This window comes from Ictalurus punctatus, chromosome 20 (genome assembly GCF_001660625.3).
Source record: "Ictalurus punctatus breed USDA103 chromosome 20, Coco_2.0, whole genome shotgun sequence".
NCBI lineage: Eukaryota > Metazoa > Chordata > Actinopteri > Siluriformes > Ictaluridae > Ictalurus > Ictalurus punctatus.
Genome location: NC_030435.2, coordinates 13599802 through 13619395, shown reverse-complemented (window position 1 = coordinate 13619395; position 19594 = coordinate 13599802). Strand labels below are relative to the sequence as shown.

Here is a 19594-nt window from a genome sequence, read left to right as displayed (position 1 = left end):
TAGTAGCATTCTGCTGTAAAAATTGAGTTTGAGATTCCATTGGTTACAGAGCTAGGGCTAATAGAGGTCAGTTTTCATTCCAAGGAGCTAGGACCATCCTGAGCTAAGATATCAAGGTTTCTGTAAACAACTGTGTAACAGCTTCTGTAAACAACCAAAATGTGCTCTGTGCCATGACAATAAGATGGCAGTCATAGAAAACAAAGTAAAATAAAAAATTATATATATATATAAAAACTGGTGGTTTTGTAATGCCAATAAATATAGGTAATCACTCAAAAAAAAAAACAAAAAAAAAACAAAAGATTAAAAACGGTCATTGGACCTGAATTGGACCACTTGAGATGGAATGACCCAAAAGTAGCTACATGTCTAGGTAAAATAGTAGTTTACATACAGTATTTTCTTCTTTCTGGGAGAACCTTCATTCTCCTGACCAATTATCAGCACATGCTCATTGTCATAGTGAGACATGGCTTTTGAAATCCTCTAGATGACTGGCATTATACTAAATTGTTTAAAATGTTCACCTTTCCAGGATCAGATCTCCTCATAGAGAAATAAATGTTTAATATAATCACAATTAATGCTTAGTCGGGTGTGCTGTACTGGCACTCAACTGTTCTCATTCAGTGGATTTGCGGATTTAAATGGGCGTGATAAATGATGCATAAGGAACGTTCTGCGTCTTTTCCCGCATCACCTGTGCACTTACACCAGCTATTGTCTCTATGAGGAAAGGATGGCAGTGCCACTCTCTCATCAACCATAGCCAGTCATTAAGACTGTGGATTCACTATGAAGTCTTTTCTGTGTGCAGTGTAGTGATCTACAGTAGGCGACAATTAGCTCCTGGTGGTTCACTGGGACCTGATAAACCCTGGGGGGAAAAGAAAACAAAATGAATATGTATAACGCTCTTAACTAAAAGAAAATTCATTTAAAAAATGGATGGTGTTCATTGGTGCAGGGCTATATTGTTCTTGACTAATAAGCAAATAATAAACAGTTTAATCAAATGATCTTTGCTGCTTTTCTGGTTTATTTTTTTAAAACCAAAAATGACAAATTATTACGAATCCTTCTTGCATGAAAGCGCTCTGCTTATACCGTAACAGGTTCTTATTTCATCATTTAATCTAGCATACTCAATTATACACACATACACTATACACACATACACTATATATATATATATATATATATATATATATATATATATAAAACCAATATTGAGACCAAACCTACGCCCTTGACTTATTAGTCTTGCTGATCTGACATAGCGCAGCAGTGAAAAAGCAGGAGGGGAGGCAGCCAGTACCTCTGAATCACTGAAGGGGGCGTGTGTGAGCATACGGCTTGTTCTGCTAATATTCTTCTTCACGTATTACAGACAAATGGTATTGTGGGTAATATGCTAGCTAAAAAAGTCAAGTGCACCGCAATCAGTCCGTTTATTTTTATTTTTTGCCCTGACCGCAAAAATTACATATAATTATATATAAGCTAAAACATTTCTCTAAACTGGACTTTCAGTCAAAACTGGAAGTGATTAATAATGGAAGACCGATGCCGGAGCTAAAAGATTTGCTTCAAACGACGGGTCAGAAGATAACGCGCTCTTTTCAAACGGAGTGGTACACCCGAAAACACTGGCTGTGTGTTTGTGCTTCGAGAAGCCGCCTTTTCTGCTTTCCCTGCCTTTTGTTCTCAACAGGTGACAATGTCTGGACTACAACAGGATTTTGTGACTTGAAAAATATACCAAGAAGCCTCAGCAGACATGAAAGTTCAACTACTCACATTTAAAGTCAAACTGCTTTAAAAACTTTTGGAAGCGCAAGGATAGATTTGGCTTTGAACGAACAGTGGAGACTAAATATTAGCGTCCACAATGCTACGGTAAAGGAAAACTGAGAGATTTTAAAAGACCTCATTAATGCAACTTGCTTCCTAGCCGAACAGCAATTAGCATTTCGTGCTAACGATGAGAGTATGACCTCTTCTAATCGTGGCAGCTATGTAGAACTATTACATACTTTTACTGAGAAAGATGATAGGTTAGCTAGACATTTTGGAGACATCCACTGTGTTTTCTGGCTTATCAAACAGAATTCAGAACGATTTAATTGAAGCATTAAGTGATGTGATTAGAAATGATATAAAAAAAGGAGATTAATGCAGCCCTTTTTGTTGCTGTAGAAGTAGACGAGACAACGGATGTCACAAACAAAGCCCAGATCTGTCATTTTGCGTTATGTGGCAAAAAGTGAGGTGGCCTGTGAAGTGAGGGAGGCGTTTTGGGGATTTGATGATGTGAGTAATGACAGACAAGTAAAGGTAAGACCATGCATACACTGCTGTACAGTCCACGACAAAAATAAAAGACCAGCCCCTTTAAAAAAAATATATATATATATATATATTTTTTAAATTATATAAAACAAGATAAGAAATAAAATTAAGTTTATTTAAAGAATAAAACTACATGTGTCTTTTTGTTGTGGACTGTATATACTTTCATTTGTATTGAAGGAGTATGAATTGTGGAATTGTGATGGCAAATTAAGAACACACAGAGGGTGCAGAGCAAATGCGCTCTCTCTGAGCCGCTATAAATTTAACCTTCTTCTTTGGCCAAATATGTACCTTACCTATGTGTGTGTGTGTGTGTAAAGAATGCTGATATGGGATATGAAACATAACCAGTAGTCAATGTGCAAGCAGCCAGTTGAATGGTGAATTTATGTTACTCTGTTAAATTCATATATTTGTAAATCTGACTTTGAAAGAGTCATTTTGTGGATACTGTGATGCTAAATAGTGATGGATTCATCGCTTACTTACATTTAATTTCTCTCTCTCTCTCACACACACAGAGATCTGGCCTGTATGTATAAGCTATTCAGCAGGGTGCCAAACGGGCTGAAAACAATGTGTGAGTGTATGAGTCTATATCTGAGAGAACAGGGGTAAGCGCTGGTGTCCGAGGAGGGAGAGGGCAAGAACCCTGTCGACTATATACAGGCAAGAAACTCCTAAACCTGCTACTGCGCTGATTGAGAGATTGTTAAAATTGAGAGAAAAATCAATATTTGTCATTTTTAATAGGGAAAGAAAGTATTTTTTCTTGAGTAAATTCAACTCACCAGTTACAGGCGGTTAACAGCCATGGTCACTTACCCTGTTAATGGATCATGCCCCATCTTATTTTCCCACACTTGCAGCAAATGGGTGATTTAACACAGACAAAGATTCGAGTTTCCCTATACTGAAAGATTTATGGACAAGTGGTTCTCCTGAAAATCTAAGCGTACTTGGCGTCAATTTAATGTCGGGGACACAGTGGACGATTTTTTTTAGTATCTTAACAGGTTTTATAATCCTCCGAACACACGCACTAGATGATTTTGCCAGACCGCGAAACCACATACCTGTCAATAACAATTTCACAGACACGAGAGCTCACAGAAACTTCAGAAGATAGTATCACTCCCACTTCGTTTTGCTTATTAGCTGCATATCATTTCTCTCTGTCTCTCTCTCTCTCTCTCTCTCGTGCTCTATCACCCTTTCTCTTCTCCCCCTCTTGTGCTCTCTCCCCTCTCTCTCTTTCTCTCTCGTGCTGTCTCTCTCTCCCTGTCTCTCTTGTGCCCCCCCCCCCCCCCCCCCTGCTCTCGCTTCATCTCTCTCCCTCTCTCTTGGGCTCTTTCGACAAGCAACAAGCCTCGAATCGGGCCATGCACCCCCCCCCCCCCCCCCCCCCCCCCCGATCGTTGGGGAGGGTGCAAATCGGGCTTAAAATCTTCAAGTCTGTATTCAGCCTAAGAAATGCATACACACCGATCAGTCGTAACATTAAAACCACCTGCCTAATATTGTGTGGGTCCTCCTTATGGAGTCCTCTTATGGAGTCATCGATGGGTCAGAGCTGCCACCGAAACAGCTCTGACCCATTGATGACTCCATAAGATCTCTGAAGGTGTGCTGTGGTATCTGGCACCAACAAGTTAGCAGCAGATGTTTTAAGTCCTGTAAGCTGCGAGGTCGGTCCTCCATGGATTGGACCAGCACGTCCCACAGATGCTCGATCGGATTGAGATCTGGGGAATTTGGAGGCCAAATCGGCACCTTGAACTCTGTCATGTTCCTTAAACCATTCCTGAACAGTTTTTGCAGTGTGGCAGGAAGCATTTTCCTGCTGAAAGAGGTCACTGCCATTAGGGAATACAGTTCATATGAAAGTGTGTACTTGGTCTGCAACAGTGTTTAGGTAGGTGGTACGTGTCAAAGTAACATTCACATGAATGTCAGGACTCAAGATTTCCCAGCAGAACATTGCCCAGAGCATCACACTCCCATAGTGCATCTTGATGCCACCCAGACATCCACACGATGTAAAAGAAAACGTGATTCATCAGACCTTCCTTGGACCACTTTTGATAGGTACTAACCACTGCATACTGGGAACATCCCACAAGACCTGCTGTTTTGGAGATGCTCTGACCCTGTCATCAAGCCATCACAATTTTGCCCTTGTCAAAGTCTCTCAGATTCTTTCGCTTGCCCATTTTTCCTGCTTCCAACACATCAACTTCAAGAACTGACTGTTCACTTGCTGCCTAATATCTCCCACCCCATGACAGGTGCCACTGTACCCAGCAGTGCCATACTCCATCCATCCATCCATCTTCTATACCGCTTATCTTTTTCAGGGTCACAGGGAGACAGGGTGCCAATCCATCGCAGGGGCAGTGCCATACTCAACAATGTTAATAGGTTGCTCAGCTGGACCAAGGAAATTTAGAATAAAACCAGTGTCATAGCAAATGTGTAATTATGTGCTGGGAAACGAAGAATAATTTTTCCTTCATCCCTGTACAACATGAGATGTCTCTTACCCCAACTGATTTGTTTCAGTGTTTGAACTTTGAAAGGTGAGCAACAAACAAATTAAGGACAAAATAAATGTACAAATTAAGTTTTTTTTAATAATAAAATGTAAAGGACAAAATAAATGTACTCTATACAGAATAATTGAAAAAAGAAGGATCTGTGTATAATTACAGGATAAAAGTGAATGTACGTATAAAGGTAAGAAAAAAATACACACTAATTATAAAAAAGAGCAATCACAATAATTACATAAAAAAAACAAGGGCAAGGCAGATCACTCACTGTCCCTAATATTGTGGCAGGCTGAGACATACTGTGCTGCTAATATACAGCAGTGTTTATCTTCTCCTAGTGGGGGAGTGGGGGGGTGGGGGGGTGGGGGGTGTCACTGCTTGATACATAGTCAAATGTTTGGTGTGTGTGTGTATAATTTTGGGGAAGAGTTTATCTCGGATGTGTGTGTATGTTGTGTGTTCTGTTAGGAAGTGCAGCTCCGTCTCAACTGTGTTTTGGTTGCAGTGTAGACACGACCCTTTCTTCCTGTGGGAGCCATGTTTTCCTGTGTCTGCCTGTTTCTCTTGCTAGGGCGTGTCCACTGAGTCTGTATCTTGTCAAGCTGCTTCTCAGGGTTTAGTCTGTCACTGTGTACAGATAGTCTGTCGTGGTGTACTGTCTTTTCAGGGACAAATAGCATTGCATTTTACTCCGTTGTTGTGTTGCAGGTGATGCAGTTTTGTTTCATTTGTATTGTAATTTGATCTAATCTGATGTGTTTGACGTGTCCATGTGGTTGGGGTTAGTAGGTGTTGGTGATCCTTCAGGGCTAAAGCTTCGGACCAGCTGAGAGAGGAGGGTGTTTGCTTTGATCAGCTCTTGGTATTGCAGGACTTTGTAATTATATGATTGGGGGCTCACTGAGTCTGAGGCCCTGCTTACCCTAGCGCATTTTTGTTTTAAAATGAAACCGATCGTCGTCCACACTGGCGTTTCTGCTGTGTTTCAGAAACGATCTCCGTCCACATGACACGACCGAAAACGCATGTCATATGACCATTCATGGACACTGGACATGCGCATACAAGTGTAAACAGAAAGTTGGTTACTAGTCCAGACCGGCGTTCCATGTAGGGCTTACACCGCTTGAAATGAAATTTGTTGCCGATTGGGCAGCTGTGGCTCAGGTGGTAGAGAGGGTTGTCTCCTAATCGTAGGGTTGGCGGTCCGATTCCTGGCCCGCATGACTCTACATGCCGAAGTGTCCTTGGGCAAGACACTGAACCCCAGTTGCTCCCGATGGCAAGTTAGCGCCTTGCATGGCAGCTCTGCTACCATTGTTGTGTGAGTGTCTGTGTGTGAATGGGTGAATGAGACACAGTATAAAGCGCTTTGGATAAAAGCGCTATATAAGCGTGCCATTTTACCATTTACCATTCTCTAATCATAGCTTGCCTCTTGTGCATGTTACGCAATGACGATAAAGCCAGCAAAGCTTGCAGTTCAGTGTCTGTGTTGTGTATACGATTAAGGTAGCGTAATGGTCATATGGTAGAGGCTTGATGAGTCAGGGAAGGATACACAATGATACAGAAGACCCAGTCAGGAGGCGAATGTGAGCGCCTTTGTTTTCAAAAGTATTCGTTTTCATCTGTTTACACTGACGTGAGCCCAGAGTTTTCAAACTAAAACTGGGTCTTCGGCGTTTCCAAAAGTTTAACGCCGGGAGTAGTGAAGATGACAGGCGTAACCGTAGCAAAAGTTACAGTGAGGGGAAAAAAGTATTTGATCCCCTGCTGATTTTGTACATTTGCCCACTGACAAAGAAATGATCAGTCTATAATTTTAATGGTAGATTTATTTGAACAGTGAGAGACAGAATAACAACAAAAAAATCCAGAAAAACGCATGTCAAAAATGTTATAAATTGATTATAAAGGAGGGTGAAGAGTGTGTGAGTGGTGTGTGGGGTCATCCACAATGCTGGTGGGTTTGTGGATGCAACGTGTGGTGTAAATGTCTATGATGGAGGGAAGAGAGACCCCTATTATCTTCTCAGCTGCCCTCACTGACCTCTGCAGGGTCTTGCAATCCGATTCGGAGCTGCTCAGGATACTCTCAATAGTTGTGGAATGTTGTGAGAATGAGGGGTGGGAGATGGGCTTTTATTCAGCCTTCTCAGAAAGTAGAGGCACTGTTGGGCTTTATTAGCTATGGAGCTGGTGTTGAGAGACCAGGTGAGGTTCTCCGTCAGATGAACACCAAGGAATTTTGTGCTCTTGACGATCTCCATGATTGAGAAGGGCCAATGGGGGAATTTCGCCAGGACACCGGGGTTATACTTCTAGTCTTTTACAATAAGTGCCCTGGGATTTTGTATTAAAAGTGTATAAGAAATGTTTAATGCTAATACCTGCACATTAATGCAGTTATCCAATCAGCTGATCGTATGCCAACAGCACAAAGCATCAGATCATGTAGATAGTGATCAAGAGCTTCAGTTAATGTTATATGAACCATTAGAATGGGGAAATCTCAGAGGTTTGAGCATGGTGTGGTTTGAGTATTTCAGAACCTGCTGTTACAGTAACTGGCTCACCAAAACCAGACCGTTGGAAAAAGATTGCCTGGTACTTTTCCAAATGAGCCTGTGCCCACTGTGGCCTCAGATTCCCGTTCTTGACTGACAGGAGTGGAACCCCGTGTGGTCTGCTGCTGCGGTGGACCTTTTGCTTTTAGGTTTGATTGTACTGTGCATTCTGAGATGCTTTTCTGCTCAGACTGGTTGTGGAGACTGGTTATTTAAGTTACTGTTAGTTGAGGTGCTGTAGTAGTGGTACCTTTGTTGATGCAAGCTTATGTACACAATAAATGCATGGGTGTTTGGGTCTTGTAGCTGACCGAGCAGGAGGTTGAGTCCATCCTGGACAAAGCTATGGTGCTCTTCCAGTTCATGCAGGAGAAAGATGTTTTTGAGCGTTACTACAAACAGCACCTGGCCAGGAGGCTTCTCACCAATAAGAGCGTCTCTGACGACTCGGAGAAAAATATGATCTCCAAGCTTAAGGCTCTTATGAGGCTCTTTGTTCTCTCTTTGATTCTATTGCTCTTTTGTGTAAAGTGTGTATGTGTGTATATATGTATATATGTATATGTATATATGTATATGTGTGTGTATATGTGTGTGTGTGTGTGTGTGTTATATATATGTATATATGCATATGTATGTATGTATGTATAATATAATGTTACACTGTGGTGCTGGAAAGTTTGTGAACCCTTTAGAATTTTCTACATTTCAGGATAAATATGACCTTAAACATTATCAGATTTTTACACAGGTCCTAGAAGTAGATTACGAGAACCCAGTTAAACAAATGAGACAAATGTTATACTTGGCCTTTATTTATTTATTGAGGAAAATGATCCAAAATTTGTTTAGGTTTCTGCAATTATTTTTGTTAGTAAACGCACAGCAGAAATAGTTCCAGTCAGGTCTTGACCGCATTACAGTTCCATATTGCTTCAGCAAGTTAACTGAAATAACAGAGAAGTTAGGCTACTGTCCACCACAGCACACAGAGCTAGCAACAAGCAAATTTACTTTTCAGAAATACAGAAGGAATAACTGATGACTCGCGGTTGAATTATTAGATAAAAAATGTGCACCCGAGGTGGTAATGCGGCCACCAGGCAAAGCGGAGGCTTGAGCCATTGATATGCTGTTATAAGAGAGAGGGAGAGAGAGAGAGAGAGCAAGAAAAAAAAGGAAGTGAGGGCAAACGAGCACGAGTAATAACCTGGTGAAAAAGTGGGCTATAAATATTTATTTATTTATTCATTATATTTTCTGCAGTAATAAAAAAAAAAAGGAAAAACCCTATGAACAAGTAGGCTTATCAATATTTATTTATTCGTTCTATTTTAATATTATCCTGAAACGAGTGAACTCTGTGAGGGGGAAAAAAACTGAACTCTCTCTCTCTCTCTCCTCCTCTCCAGTAACTGCATATCAATGGCCTTCGTTACTATCTCTAAAATGACATTTTGGAATTATCAACAATGAGTAATAAATTAGTTCCACACACAAGTGTTTTAAGGACAAAAACCTGACAAATGTCTTGATATAAAACATCTGGCCAATGTCTTGAGGTGTGGTAACTGTGGTATAAGCTAGGGCTGGGTAAAATATATCGGTTCTCCTATTTGAATCGATCTTCAGTTGAACGAAACGATATCTATTGGGGAAATCCCCGACTCGATTCTTAATGCTTTACTTGAGAGCAAATGTATATGATTTGTTATTCGCCTCACCTCCTGAATGTCGCCATCTTTCATGTTTTGAATTTGAATACATATGCACAGTGAAAGTCTTTTCTTTGCATACCTCAGCATGTCAGGAAGTTGGGGTCAGAGTGCAGGGTCAGCCATGATACAGCGCCCCTGGAGCAGAGAGGGTTAAGGGTTACTCAAGGGACCAACAGTGGCAGTTTCTCAGTGCTGGGGCTTGAACCCCCAACCTTCCGATCAGTAACCCAGAGCCTTAACCGTCAAGTCATCACTGCCCCCGTGGGTTATGATTTCTTGTCGCAATGTTTATTACTCAAAGTAAAAAGTAATTAAACATAATTTTGTGTGCACTATTGTTAACGTAAAAGTGTATTTCAGCAATATAGCTAAGTAGGAGGGTTTCAGTTACCAGCATTTATATTAAAACATGGATTCCGTGTCTGCAAAATTAACATTTAAAATGAAATATTGATAATTAATTGATATTGAATCAAAATCGAATTGAAACCATATAAATAAGAATTGAATCGGATAATTGGTCACAATACCCAGCCCTAATATTTAGGGTTCGATGCAGTTTCTTTTGTGGAATAATTGACTCCAGTCCGTTGAATTATTAGAAAATAATTGATGAGCTTCATAGCATTATCTCTGTGTCTCCGTTCTGAAGGTCTCTACTTTGTGTCATGATGTACAGGAACCAAATTGTTTTGTGTTCATGGAATGTGGTGTTTTGCGCATTCCTAATCACCATGTCTCTTTCTCTCTCTCTCTCTCTCTCGGTTCTTCTTCTTCCTCTTATTATCATCTGGTAGACTAGACATCTTTAGTTCTTATATCACTCGAACCTACGTAATAGATGTTTTGATTTTATCTGTGACCTGCTCCAATTGACATTTATCAATATTTCTTGTGTGTGTGTATATATTATGCTTTGTGTATCATTAAATGAAGAAGCTTTCACTGAACGTTGGTGTCAGTGTGACTGCTGCTCGAGCTCGGACGAGAGGAATAAGCCAGTGCAGGGTCCAAATTCTGGCTCTGTGACTGGTTTCAGAGAAGAACTTAACAATAATGCACACCCCGATGTGGGTGTGTATTATTTTCTAATAATTCAATGGCACGTCATCAGTTATACCTTACATAAACAAATTGGGTTTCAGGGTGGAGTTTTCCTTTCGTTTCAGAGATGCTCTAATAACAGTTAAATGAACAGAAACGCAAACCCTGTGCAATACCAAAACAGAATGCAAATCAAGATGAAATACAACAACTAAAAATTCCTACACCGGTTAATTAGATTATTATTCAACAATAGGAATTGGACGGGGAGTCCAGCTGGGTCTGAAAAATAATGAGCAACACTGTTCTAGTATTGTGAGAGGAACACTTCTCTGATGTGTTCTCACACTAACATTTTTTCCTGTACTACGATTGTCTAAGTCCTTAACTTATAGTGATTACCCATTCAACTGTGCGCACACACACACACATTCTAATCTGTGACAGCAATAGGGATGGGTGATATCTTATCATTTGCAATATACCGGTAGAAATTCTCCCAAAAATAAGAATTAGTCTTCCCGCGATAATAACGATAAAGCCTAGTTGATAGCGTATTTCTCTGCGATGGACTGGCACCCTGAGACAAAGTGTCCGTAGTGTACGAATAGGTGTGTGAGTGTGTATGTGATTGTGCCCTGTGATGGAGTGGCACCCTGTCCAGAGTGTACCCCGCCTTGTGCTCGATGCTCCCTGGGATAGGCTCCAAGTTCCCCCGTGACCCTGATGAAGGAGTAAGCGGTAGAAGATGGATGGATGGATGACATATTTCTGTGTGTGATGGTCTGCAGCCCATTCACAGCTTACGTGCAGAGTGAAAACCAGTATGGCGGAAGGCGGACGTGAAACTGAGGAGGAGTTTATCGCTAAACAATCTGGAACTGGTTTGGTTACAGAAAATCAGTTTTACTTGTAGATCAGTGTTTGTGTTTTTGAGGCTCTCAAGACTGCATGCAGCGGTCACGTGTAGCCAAAAAGAGTGGTGAATGATACTGTATTTATATCGTCACTGATATCGTTATTGCAGTAAATACCAGAAAATATTGTGATATAGTTTTAAGTCCATATCGCCCATCCATAGACAGCCCTGTGCAAATTGTTATCTGAGCAGTAATTATGGTGTGTGTGTGTGGTCTCTTTTTGTCTCAGCTGTCTCTAGGTGGTGTTGATCTAACAGTCAGAGTCCTGACTACAGGTTACTGGCCTACACAGTCAGCTACGACCAGATGCAACATCCCTCACTCCCCACGGCATGCCTTTGAGGTCTTTAGAAGGTATGATAAATGCTCTGTTGTGCATCACAACAATGACAAGCTGCCACAAAATCACAACCACAGACTTCAGTGCAATTATTATGTTCCTTTATAATAATCATTTTCCTTTGTGCCATGATGGAAATGTGGTGGCAGGTAGACATAATAAGCGCCTGTAACAGTTCTCTTCAGTTCGGCAGGAGACAGGGAGGCAGGATTGGGACAACTGAAACGGGTTCTCTATTTTTCTTTTTTTTAACTTTTGCTTTACAGCGGTTTTATCTCACACGCACAGCTCTGCGCTGCTCAGCTCTCTCTCACGCCGGTTACGGCACAGGTGAAACCCATCAAATGTTACCTGCTGGTTCGACCCACCTCCTCTCCTGACGTTCGACCACACCCCTGCCACCACAACACCATTACCCCCACATGGAGCGTATATGCTTGAACTTGGATGTACTGCACGGCTTGTTTTTTTCTGCACTAAATAACTGATCTCATCGGTTAGGCAGCAAGCCTATCAATTCTCAAACTATTGAATCGAGTGTATAAGAACAAGGAATACATTATTTCCCTTTGCAGGATGGGGTATAAAGGGATCAAAGCTTGTGTGTGAACTGTGTTACAGGTTTTACTTGGCCAAGCACAGTGGCCGGCAGCTCACACTGCAGTACCACATGGGCTCAGCAGACCTCAATGCCACCTTCTATGGGCCTGTGAAAAAGGTAACACGCTCTCACTTTGACACTAGCACGATGAATTATAAGGTGCACAGTACCGCTGCATGATATGGACGAAAATGGGATACGAGATAATGTTGCCTGATAATGCAGATCAAGGACAACAAAATATACAAAGGCTTAGAAAATATAGATCTTTTTGTTCAGAAATTTATAACCATGATTTCTCCCCTTAATGATTATTGTGCAGCGGACAAAATAAAAACAATGAAATATGACACAGTTCTGTACAACTTCAAGCTTGTAAGGCTGTTACAGTACAAAAGCCTGGAATAGAGATGGCTGTAGTTTGGGTAAATGGCCGAAAATCATTTTTGTGTGTTAGGAGTATTAGATACATCTATATCTAATATGTTTTGTTTTAGTTACGACCCGGTCTAGGTCGGGCCGCAACATACAATAAAAAAAGAAAACGGTTGGCGAGACCAAGATTGCGTTTGTTTTGTTTATTCTCCAAACGGAGCACCTTTTATACACACGGTGGTTTTACTCTTCAGAAGCTGGCCAGGCCAAAATAATAAACAAAAATTCCCTCTAAATTTACCAAAGAAAACTAACTAAACTACAAGAAAAGAAAACAAAAATACACGTCTTCCCTCACTCCCTAGCTAACTCAAAACCAGGAGAAAAGAAGAATCAAGACAAATGGCACCGACTTCCTACTAACCACTCTTAACCGTGCACTATTTACAGAGGTGACTAGTACTGTGTTAATTAACAAAATAATATATACATATATACACAAGGGTATCACTCAAATCGTAACAGGGCAGAGCATAAACAAAGTCAAATCAGGCATAGGGTCCTACACAGGCGAAAAGCACTTGTCTCTAAACACAAAGCAAATGGCAATGATCTGCCCTGGGATGGAGACCGACGAGGCTTAAGTACACTTCCGGAAATGTGCAGGCAACCAATCTTGTCGCTCAAGGCTGGAGCAGGCGTGGACATGATCATCCATTAGCAAGCCGGAACGTGACGCATGCAGTAGGCAGGGCCTAGAGAAGGGGGAGGAGACAAAAGAAACCAATCCCACCACCGACATGCACACAAATGGCACATAGAGCAAACCGAAATACATTGGATAATGTAAGAGTTATATCTATATATCTAATACAGCTGAAATTTAAATGAAGGCGTCAGTTGTTTAGTGGTGCTTTGTAAACCTGCCTCTGGTACAGTAGGCCCTCTTCCTAAAATATCTTTGAGATCAGTATGTTTTGGTTGTAATTCAGCTGTGCTCGGTGTTCTATATCTCTGTAGGAGGATGGATCAGAATTAGGCGTAGGAGGTGCACAGGTAACAGGCTCCAACACAAGGAAGCACATACTGCAGGTATCCACCTTCCAGATGACTATCCTCATGCTGTTCAACAACAGAGAAAAGTGCACCTTTGAGGTACAGCAGTATGTCACTCTTGTTGTCTTTATTCTCCACAAATTTTAATTATTATTATTATTATTATTAGCAGTAGTGGTTGACCAATGGTGGATTTTACTGATAACTAAGTAGGGCAGTACCTGTCGATAACCCATTAATCAGCCGATAGTTTTTAAAATGACTGACACTGAATTAAGATACTGAATGGAAATATAACACTCAAAGTAAAATATTGTTGAGCTTTATTACAAAAATAAACAGCACTGAGGCTACTGTGGAAATGTACTGTACTTTTTTAAATGATATAAATGAATATATATTAACTATAAATAAATATTAAAGCAAATATATACATTCAACATATATAATAAAAAAAACAAACACTTCAAATAACAGCAAAATTTGTCGGGGATAGCTTTTCATTTCGCCTCTAGAGGCCTCTCTCGTACTGTGTAATGTATTACTTCTCGCGCAACGGACGCATCCGGGAAAAACCTATAAGTGATAAATTGGTCAACCTCAAGTAGTGATGGTGGTGGTAGTAGTAAAAAAAAATAGTAATTACATCTATTAAATGCTAATACTTTAATGCGTATTAGTGGTAGCAATATAAACTGATACTTTATCGTAGGAGATCCAGCAGGAGACGGATATCCCGGAGCGGGAGCTGGTACGAGCGTTGCAGTCTCTGGCGTGTGGAAAGCCCACGCAGCGAGTGCTTACCAAGGAGCCGAAGAGCAAAGAGATTGAGAACGGACACATGTTTACAGTCAACGACCAGTTTACCTCCAAACTGCACAGGGTCAAAATCCAGACAGATAGTGCCATTACACACTTCTATCACTGCTGGAGGAAAGAGGAAGCTGAAGAGGTGATGGACAAAGACTGTTTTCACATTGAAAGCCTTATTCATCATTCATCAAGCTCATTTCTCATCTGTCTGTTTCCGGTTATAATTCATGTTTATTAGTAAGTCTGATCTGTCATAACTCACTGGTGCACATTGAAAATAAATAATTATATAAAATCAACAATAACCTGGCACATTTACCAGATAGTCTATCGCTGGTATAGCGATAGAATGAGCAAGGGAGCAGCCCAGGTGTTCATTATTAAAAGTGATTGACATGTTAGCTGCAGTATTTGTGATTAGTGCAAGGGGAAGAAAAAGGCCTCTGTTACTGACAGTTGTGTAAGTTGAGTGGTGATGATTGCGATATTCGCATGCACGGTAAAGTGTAACGTAAGGAAATAAAAAGCACACTTTATAATCTGGCGCTCCAGATTACAGATGCATGTCCACATGTTGGATCTGTCTCATCACATAGGAACATGACACACATCTAATCTGAAAATATTTACATACATTTGCACATAATGTTTACATAGCTTTATCAGATCGGAGTCACTTTAGATTGATGCATGCTACCTTGATGTGAATGTAGTCAGAGAGAGTTGTCTCATTGTAGTGATTGTAGAGGCCTTTGACAGATTGATTTATTTTTTTTCGGTTCTAAACACACCTGAGACACACAATCAGCACCGTGGAACATCATCAGGTAGGCCTGTCACGATAACTACTTTTGTTGGACGATATGTTGTCCCAGAATAAATGATATGTGTCATATTAATACCATTTTATGATATAATGATAATATAATAGGTATAATAATGCAAGGACACCCTTTCAAAGAACAACGAACTTTGAATTCTTAAGAATATCCAGACATTGGAATTAGAAGGTCAGAAAATAGTTTTTGTCTTCTGATGAAAATATCGTTTAAATGCAGTCGATATTTCTTCGTGTCTCATTTATTCATTTTAGTCAATTTTACTCTGAGTAAAAAGGCAGTGAATATCAGTCAACGGCATTTTAGTTGATGAATGCACAAATTAAACCAAATATTCACATTTTCTTTATTAACTCCAACATGTGTAAAAAAAAAAAAAACAAATGTGAAAACCTGATCTCCTGAAAGAATATTACAATGAGTACACTATTGTAATACAGCATTGTGAATTCTTTATGCTTTAGTTCATCAAGTGACTTGTCAGTCATACCTAGCACCTTAAGTTCAATTTCACTTGTGCTTTCGTGTCATTTAATGCAGAAGCAAGTTGTTTTTTTTGTTTTGTTTTTTACACATGTTGAACTGTACAGGTGGTAGAGCGGGTTGTCCACTAATCTTAGGGTTGGCGGTTTGATTCCTGGCCCACATGACTCTACATGCCGAAGTGTCCTTGTGCAAGACACTGAACCCCAAGTTGCTCCCGATGGCAAGTTAGTGCCTTGCATGACAGCTCTGCTACAATTGGTGTGTGTGTGAATGGGACACAGTGTTAAGCGCTTTGGATATAAGCGCTATAAGTGCAGACCATTTACCCCGAAATTACATCTACACTTGCTTGCTACGTGAGAAAGCTGTGCAACTTGATGGTGAGGAAAAGGAAGATCTATTTAAAAGATCATAATGTAGTGCTGCCTGAAAATGAAGGGTTCTTAGACAGAAGCACTTGAAATGGGTTTCCTCACGTGACGGCTAGTACTGTGGTGCTGTAAAGCTCTCTGCTGTTTTTTTTTTTTTCCCCCGGTCAAATAAATAATAATGATAAATAATAATAAGGCATATAAGCAAAGCTGGCTGATGTATTCCACCATTTAAGACTGTGGCTGGCCTTCTGAACTGTTGGCAACATTTTATCCATTCTTGCCTTGTTTATAAACAGATACCAGAGTAAATTTGAGAAAGGCCATGAACAATAAAGCAGGTGCACACAGACTCAAACGTCCCATCTCTGCCACTCTCTGTAGTGCTTCATAACCCATAAACCAAATCACCACTGGCCTTGTCATGGAAAACAAGTGTGGGGGTGGGGGGCGGAGATAGTTCTTTGTTAGCGCAACCAGAAACAGAGCCTTTATAAGCATCAGATCAGACATCCAGGCAATTATTGGTATATGCTTTGCAACGCCATCACACTTTATATCAGATTCTGCAGGTCAAGGTCCTGCAATGTGTACACTAATGACACACAATCTAACAAAACTAGCTGACACGACATCAAAAACTTCCAGCATTAGCGTTCTTCTCCTTCTTCTTCTTATTATTATATTTCCACACACACTCCACTCTGACCTCTCTTTTATTATCTCCACCCAGGCTGATGGATGACTGTCATAGAAGTTAAAAACAAACATATGAATAAAAACACTTTGTGCTGTATGTCAGAACAGTGCTGTGGCAATTACACTAGTTTTACATCTTCGTTCCACAAACTGATTCCCGGCAAAATAAACAGACATGCTTTCTTCTGAACTCAGCCAGATTCCATTAAATTTGACATTCGCTTTTTTTTTCTTTGGGTGCATACTCAAAAGCTTCGAAACATTAATGCAGGCCTGTAGAATTTAAAATCAATAACATTATGAAGTGGCTAAATGGAAGGAGATTAAACACAGATCTGTCTGGCATTATGTGACAGCAACACCTAGTGTTCTAACTAAGAACTTGTTTTTCCTTCACTTTTCCTGAAAAGTAGCCCAACGTTACCTGGCGACAGGCTGCGAATGGCCTTGAGGCCGTTATTGCTCATGCTCAGTGCAGATGAACGGTAGCCTACAGAGGTGACGTTTATCACTCGGATCCTTCAGTCTTGGTTATTTATTTAAGCTTTCAACTTGGGGAGGCAGCACAGCATAAAAATAAAATAAAATAACAACTACATACCTCTAAGTATGTGGACACCTGACCATCACACCCATATGTGCTTACTGAAAATCCCACTCAAAAACAAAGGGATTTAATATGGAGTTGGACTCCACTCCACTCTTCTGGGAAGGCTTTCCTCTGGACTTTGTTGTCCAGGTGTGCCCTGTTAGATTGATCATTTAAACAATTAATAGCCCTGAATATTTACTCTTGTCTTGTGCCCTGGTTTTCGTCTGTGAAGACGGCATTTGTTGTGAAAAAGTAAAAACCAACATAACCACAGTAGGCCCGTCATGATAATTAGATTATCCATATATCATACGATAAGCTGAATGACCTCAATCGTTTTTACTGACCTCGATATCGAACAATGCGTGTTTGATTACATAAGAATGAATGCCACCAACATTTCAGCCGTTCGCGCTCCTTCGGTCCTCTCAGCTGTTCTAGTGCTGTCATATTTGTCGAATTTAAGATAAAAATGCACAATCAAGCATAAAACCTGTGCATTTGCATTTAAGATGTGTAGCAAGCACTAGAACCGATTTGAATTAAAGCATACTGTTGAAAAAAATGACTCGGTTGTAACTTATCATTTAAAATACTTTTTGTATTTTACGTCTGTCTGATTTTTACTCTAAACAAAATTTAACTCAAACAAAATAGAGTAACAGCTATGTGCATTGAAACACGCATTAACAACTAACACTTGACATAACTGAATATAACTCACATTTACACAATGCAATTTAACAATTTAATAACTCAGAAGTAATGTGACTCAAAACACTTTTGGAATTAAATTCGAATTGACACATTACTTACATGGCTAAATGAAAGAGAAGAAAATAACCAAGTAATGCAACATGCTGCGTCATAGCTGTATTAGCTTAGCATAGCACTCCGCACTTAACTAATTAAACTAAACTCACCAAGTTTCACGTTGGATAAAACTCAAACTGGCAGTAGTACTGTTTCGACCTTCGGTTTCACTCTTTCAAACGGTTATTTATAATATATGATCATAACTTAGTTTTTTTTCTGTCTACTTTTCTCTCCTCACTTTCTCAGTGTGTGCCGTCTGCGCAGTAAAAAAAAAAAAAAAAAAACCTCTCCCCGTCACCTGTCAATCGAGGCGGGATCTACGTGTAGAATGGTGTTAATTCGTCAAAATTATCTACATGAAACATTTTAACTGTTTCAAATAACGTATTTGAAAGTATAGTGGATTACATTCTGTTTTATTTTTAATTAATCTATATTGTTTTAAATTCGGTTTAAAATATTTATTTATATGCATTTTCTAGTGGACTACACTAGCACCGATTTTGAATTAAAGAATACTGTTAAAAAAAATTACTCGAAACTATTAACGATGCACTAACCATATTTTGTGAAGAAGAAAAATCTAGAAAGTATAGTTTGAGTGTTTGAAATAATCCAGTCATAGTCAATAATGTCGGGGATTGAGCTGCGTGAGCTGAAGCTGAACAGTGAATGAATAGCGGTAAACTGTAGCGCTTTACTAGCAGGTAAATTAACTCACACAAACACATCTTATACACATACGAGATTAATCAGACATTTACACACAACATAAACCCAATATTACAACTCGCTTCTGCACTAAATGACGCGAATGCACAAGTGAAATTGAACTTAAGTAAGGTGCTAGGTATGACGGATAAGTAACCTTGATGAACTAAAGCATAAAGAATTCACAATGCTGTATTACAATAGTGTACTCATTGTAATATTCTTTCAGGAGATCAGTTTTTCACAACAACGGAGTTTTCAGGGTTTTTTTTTTACTACATGTTGAAGTTAATATAGAAAATGTGTGAATATTGGGTTTCATTTTTACATTTTCTCGTCAACTAAGATGCCGTTGATTCATATTTACTTCCTTTTTACTCAGAGTAAAATTGACTAAAATGAATAAATATGATGATAAAATACTGAATAAACTGAAAGGATAAATTCATCAGAAGACAAAAAACAATGACTAAAACAGGTGTGAAAATTAACACTGGAACTGGCCTGAGAGGCTAGGTTAGGCTTTTGCTTTTATAATTTTCAGTTAGATTAGTTAGATTAGATTAGTCAGTTAGATTAATAATTTTCGTTTATAAATTAATAAGGCATTTTGTTAACAGCCAGGTTTGTTCTTCGCAAGCCCTGTTTGGTTTGTATTTATTCGTTGTGCCCTCCCTGTGGACTGCTGATTTAAAAACCTGGTGTTCACTAGTATTTTCCTCTAACTGAAATA

The 19594-nt window shown here is 39.7% G+C and overlaps 1 protein-coding gene and 1 long non-coding RNA gene across 8 annotated transcripts; one reads left to right on the top strand and one right to left on the bottom strand.

Annotated features, from left to right (window-relative positions):
- Positions 1-251: 251 nt before the first annotated feature.
- On the bottom strand, positions 252-18428 carry LOC124629286 (uncharacterized). Its single transcript, XR_008393096.1, has 3 exons — positions 18258-18428; positions 9278-9333; positions 252-880 (listed from the first exon to the last, which is right to left on the bottom strand). It is a non-coding gene; the product is annotated as an uncharacterized LOC124629286 (long non-coding RNA).
- LOC108280845 (cullin-3) lies at positions 1384-14652 on the top strand. 7 transcript variants are annotated; one of them, XM_017496297.3, is made up of 6 exons: positions 1384-1717; positions 2209-2340; positions 11392-11516; positions 12124-12220; positions 13499-13633; positions 14247-14652. In XM_017496297.3, exons 2-6 carry the CDS (start codon positions 2221-2223, stop codon positions 14583-14585), a joined length of 816 nt encoding a protein of 271 aa, XP_017351786.1. In that variant the 5' UTR covers positions 1384-1717; positions 2209-2220; the 3' UTR covers positions 14586-14652. The 7 variants fall into 7 exon arrangements, with proteins under 7 accessions (XP_017351786.1, XP_047018536.1, XP_017351785.1 ...); XM_047162580.2 differs by having other exon boundaries at positions 1385-1717; positions 2203-2316; XM_017496296.3 differs by having other exon boundaries at positions 1385-1717; positions 2203-2340.
- Positions 18429-19594: the final 1166 nt, after the last annotated feature.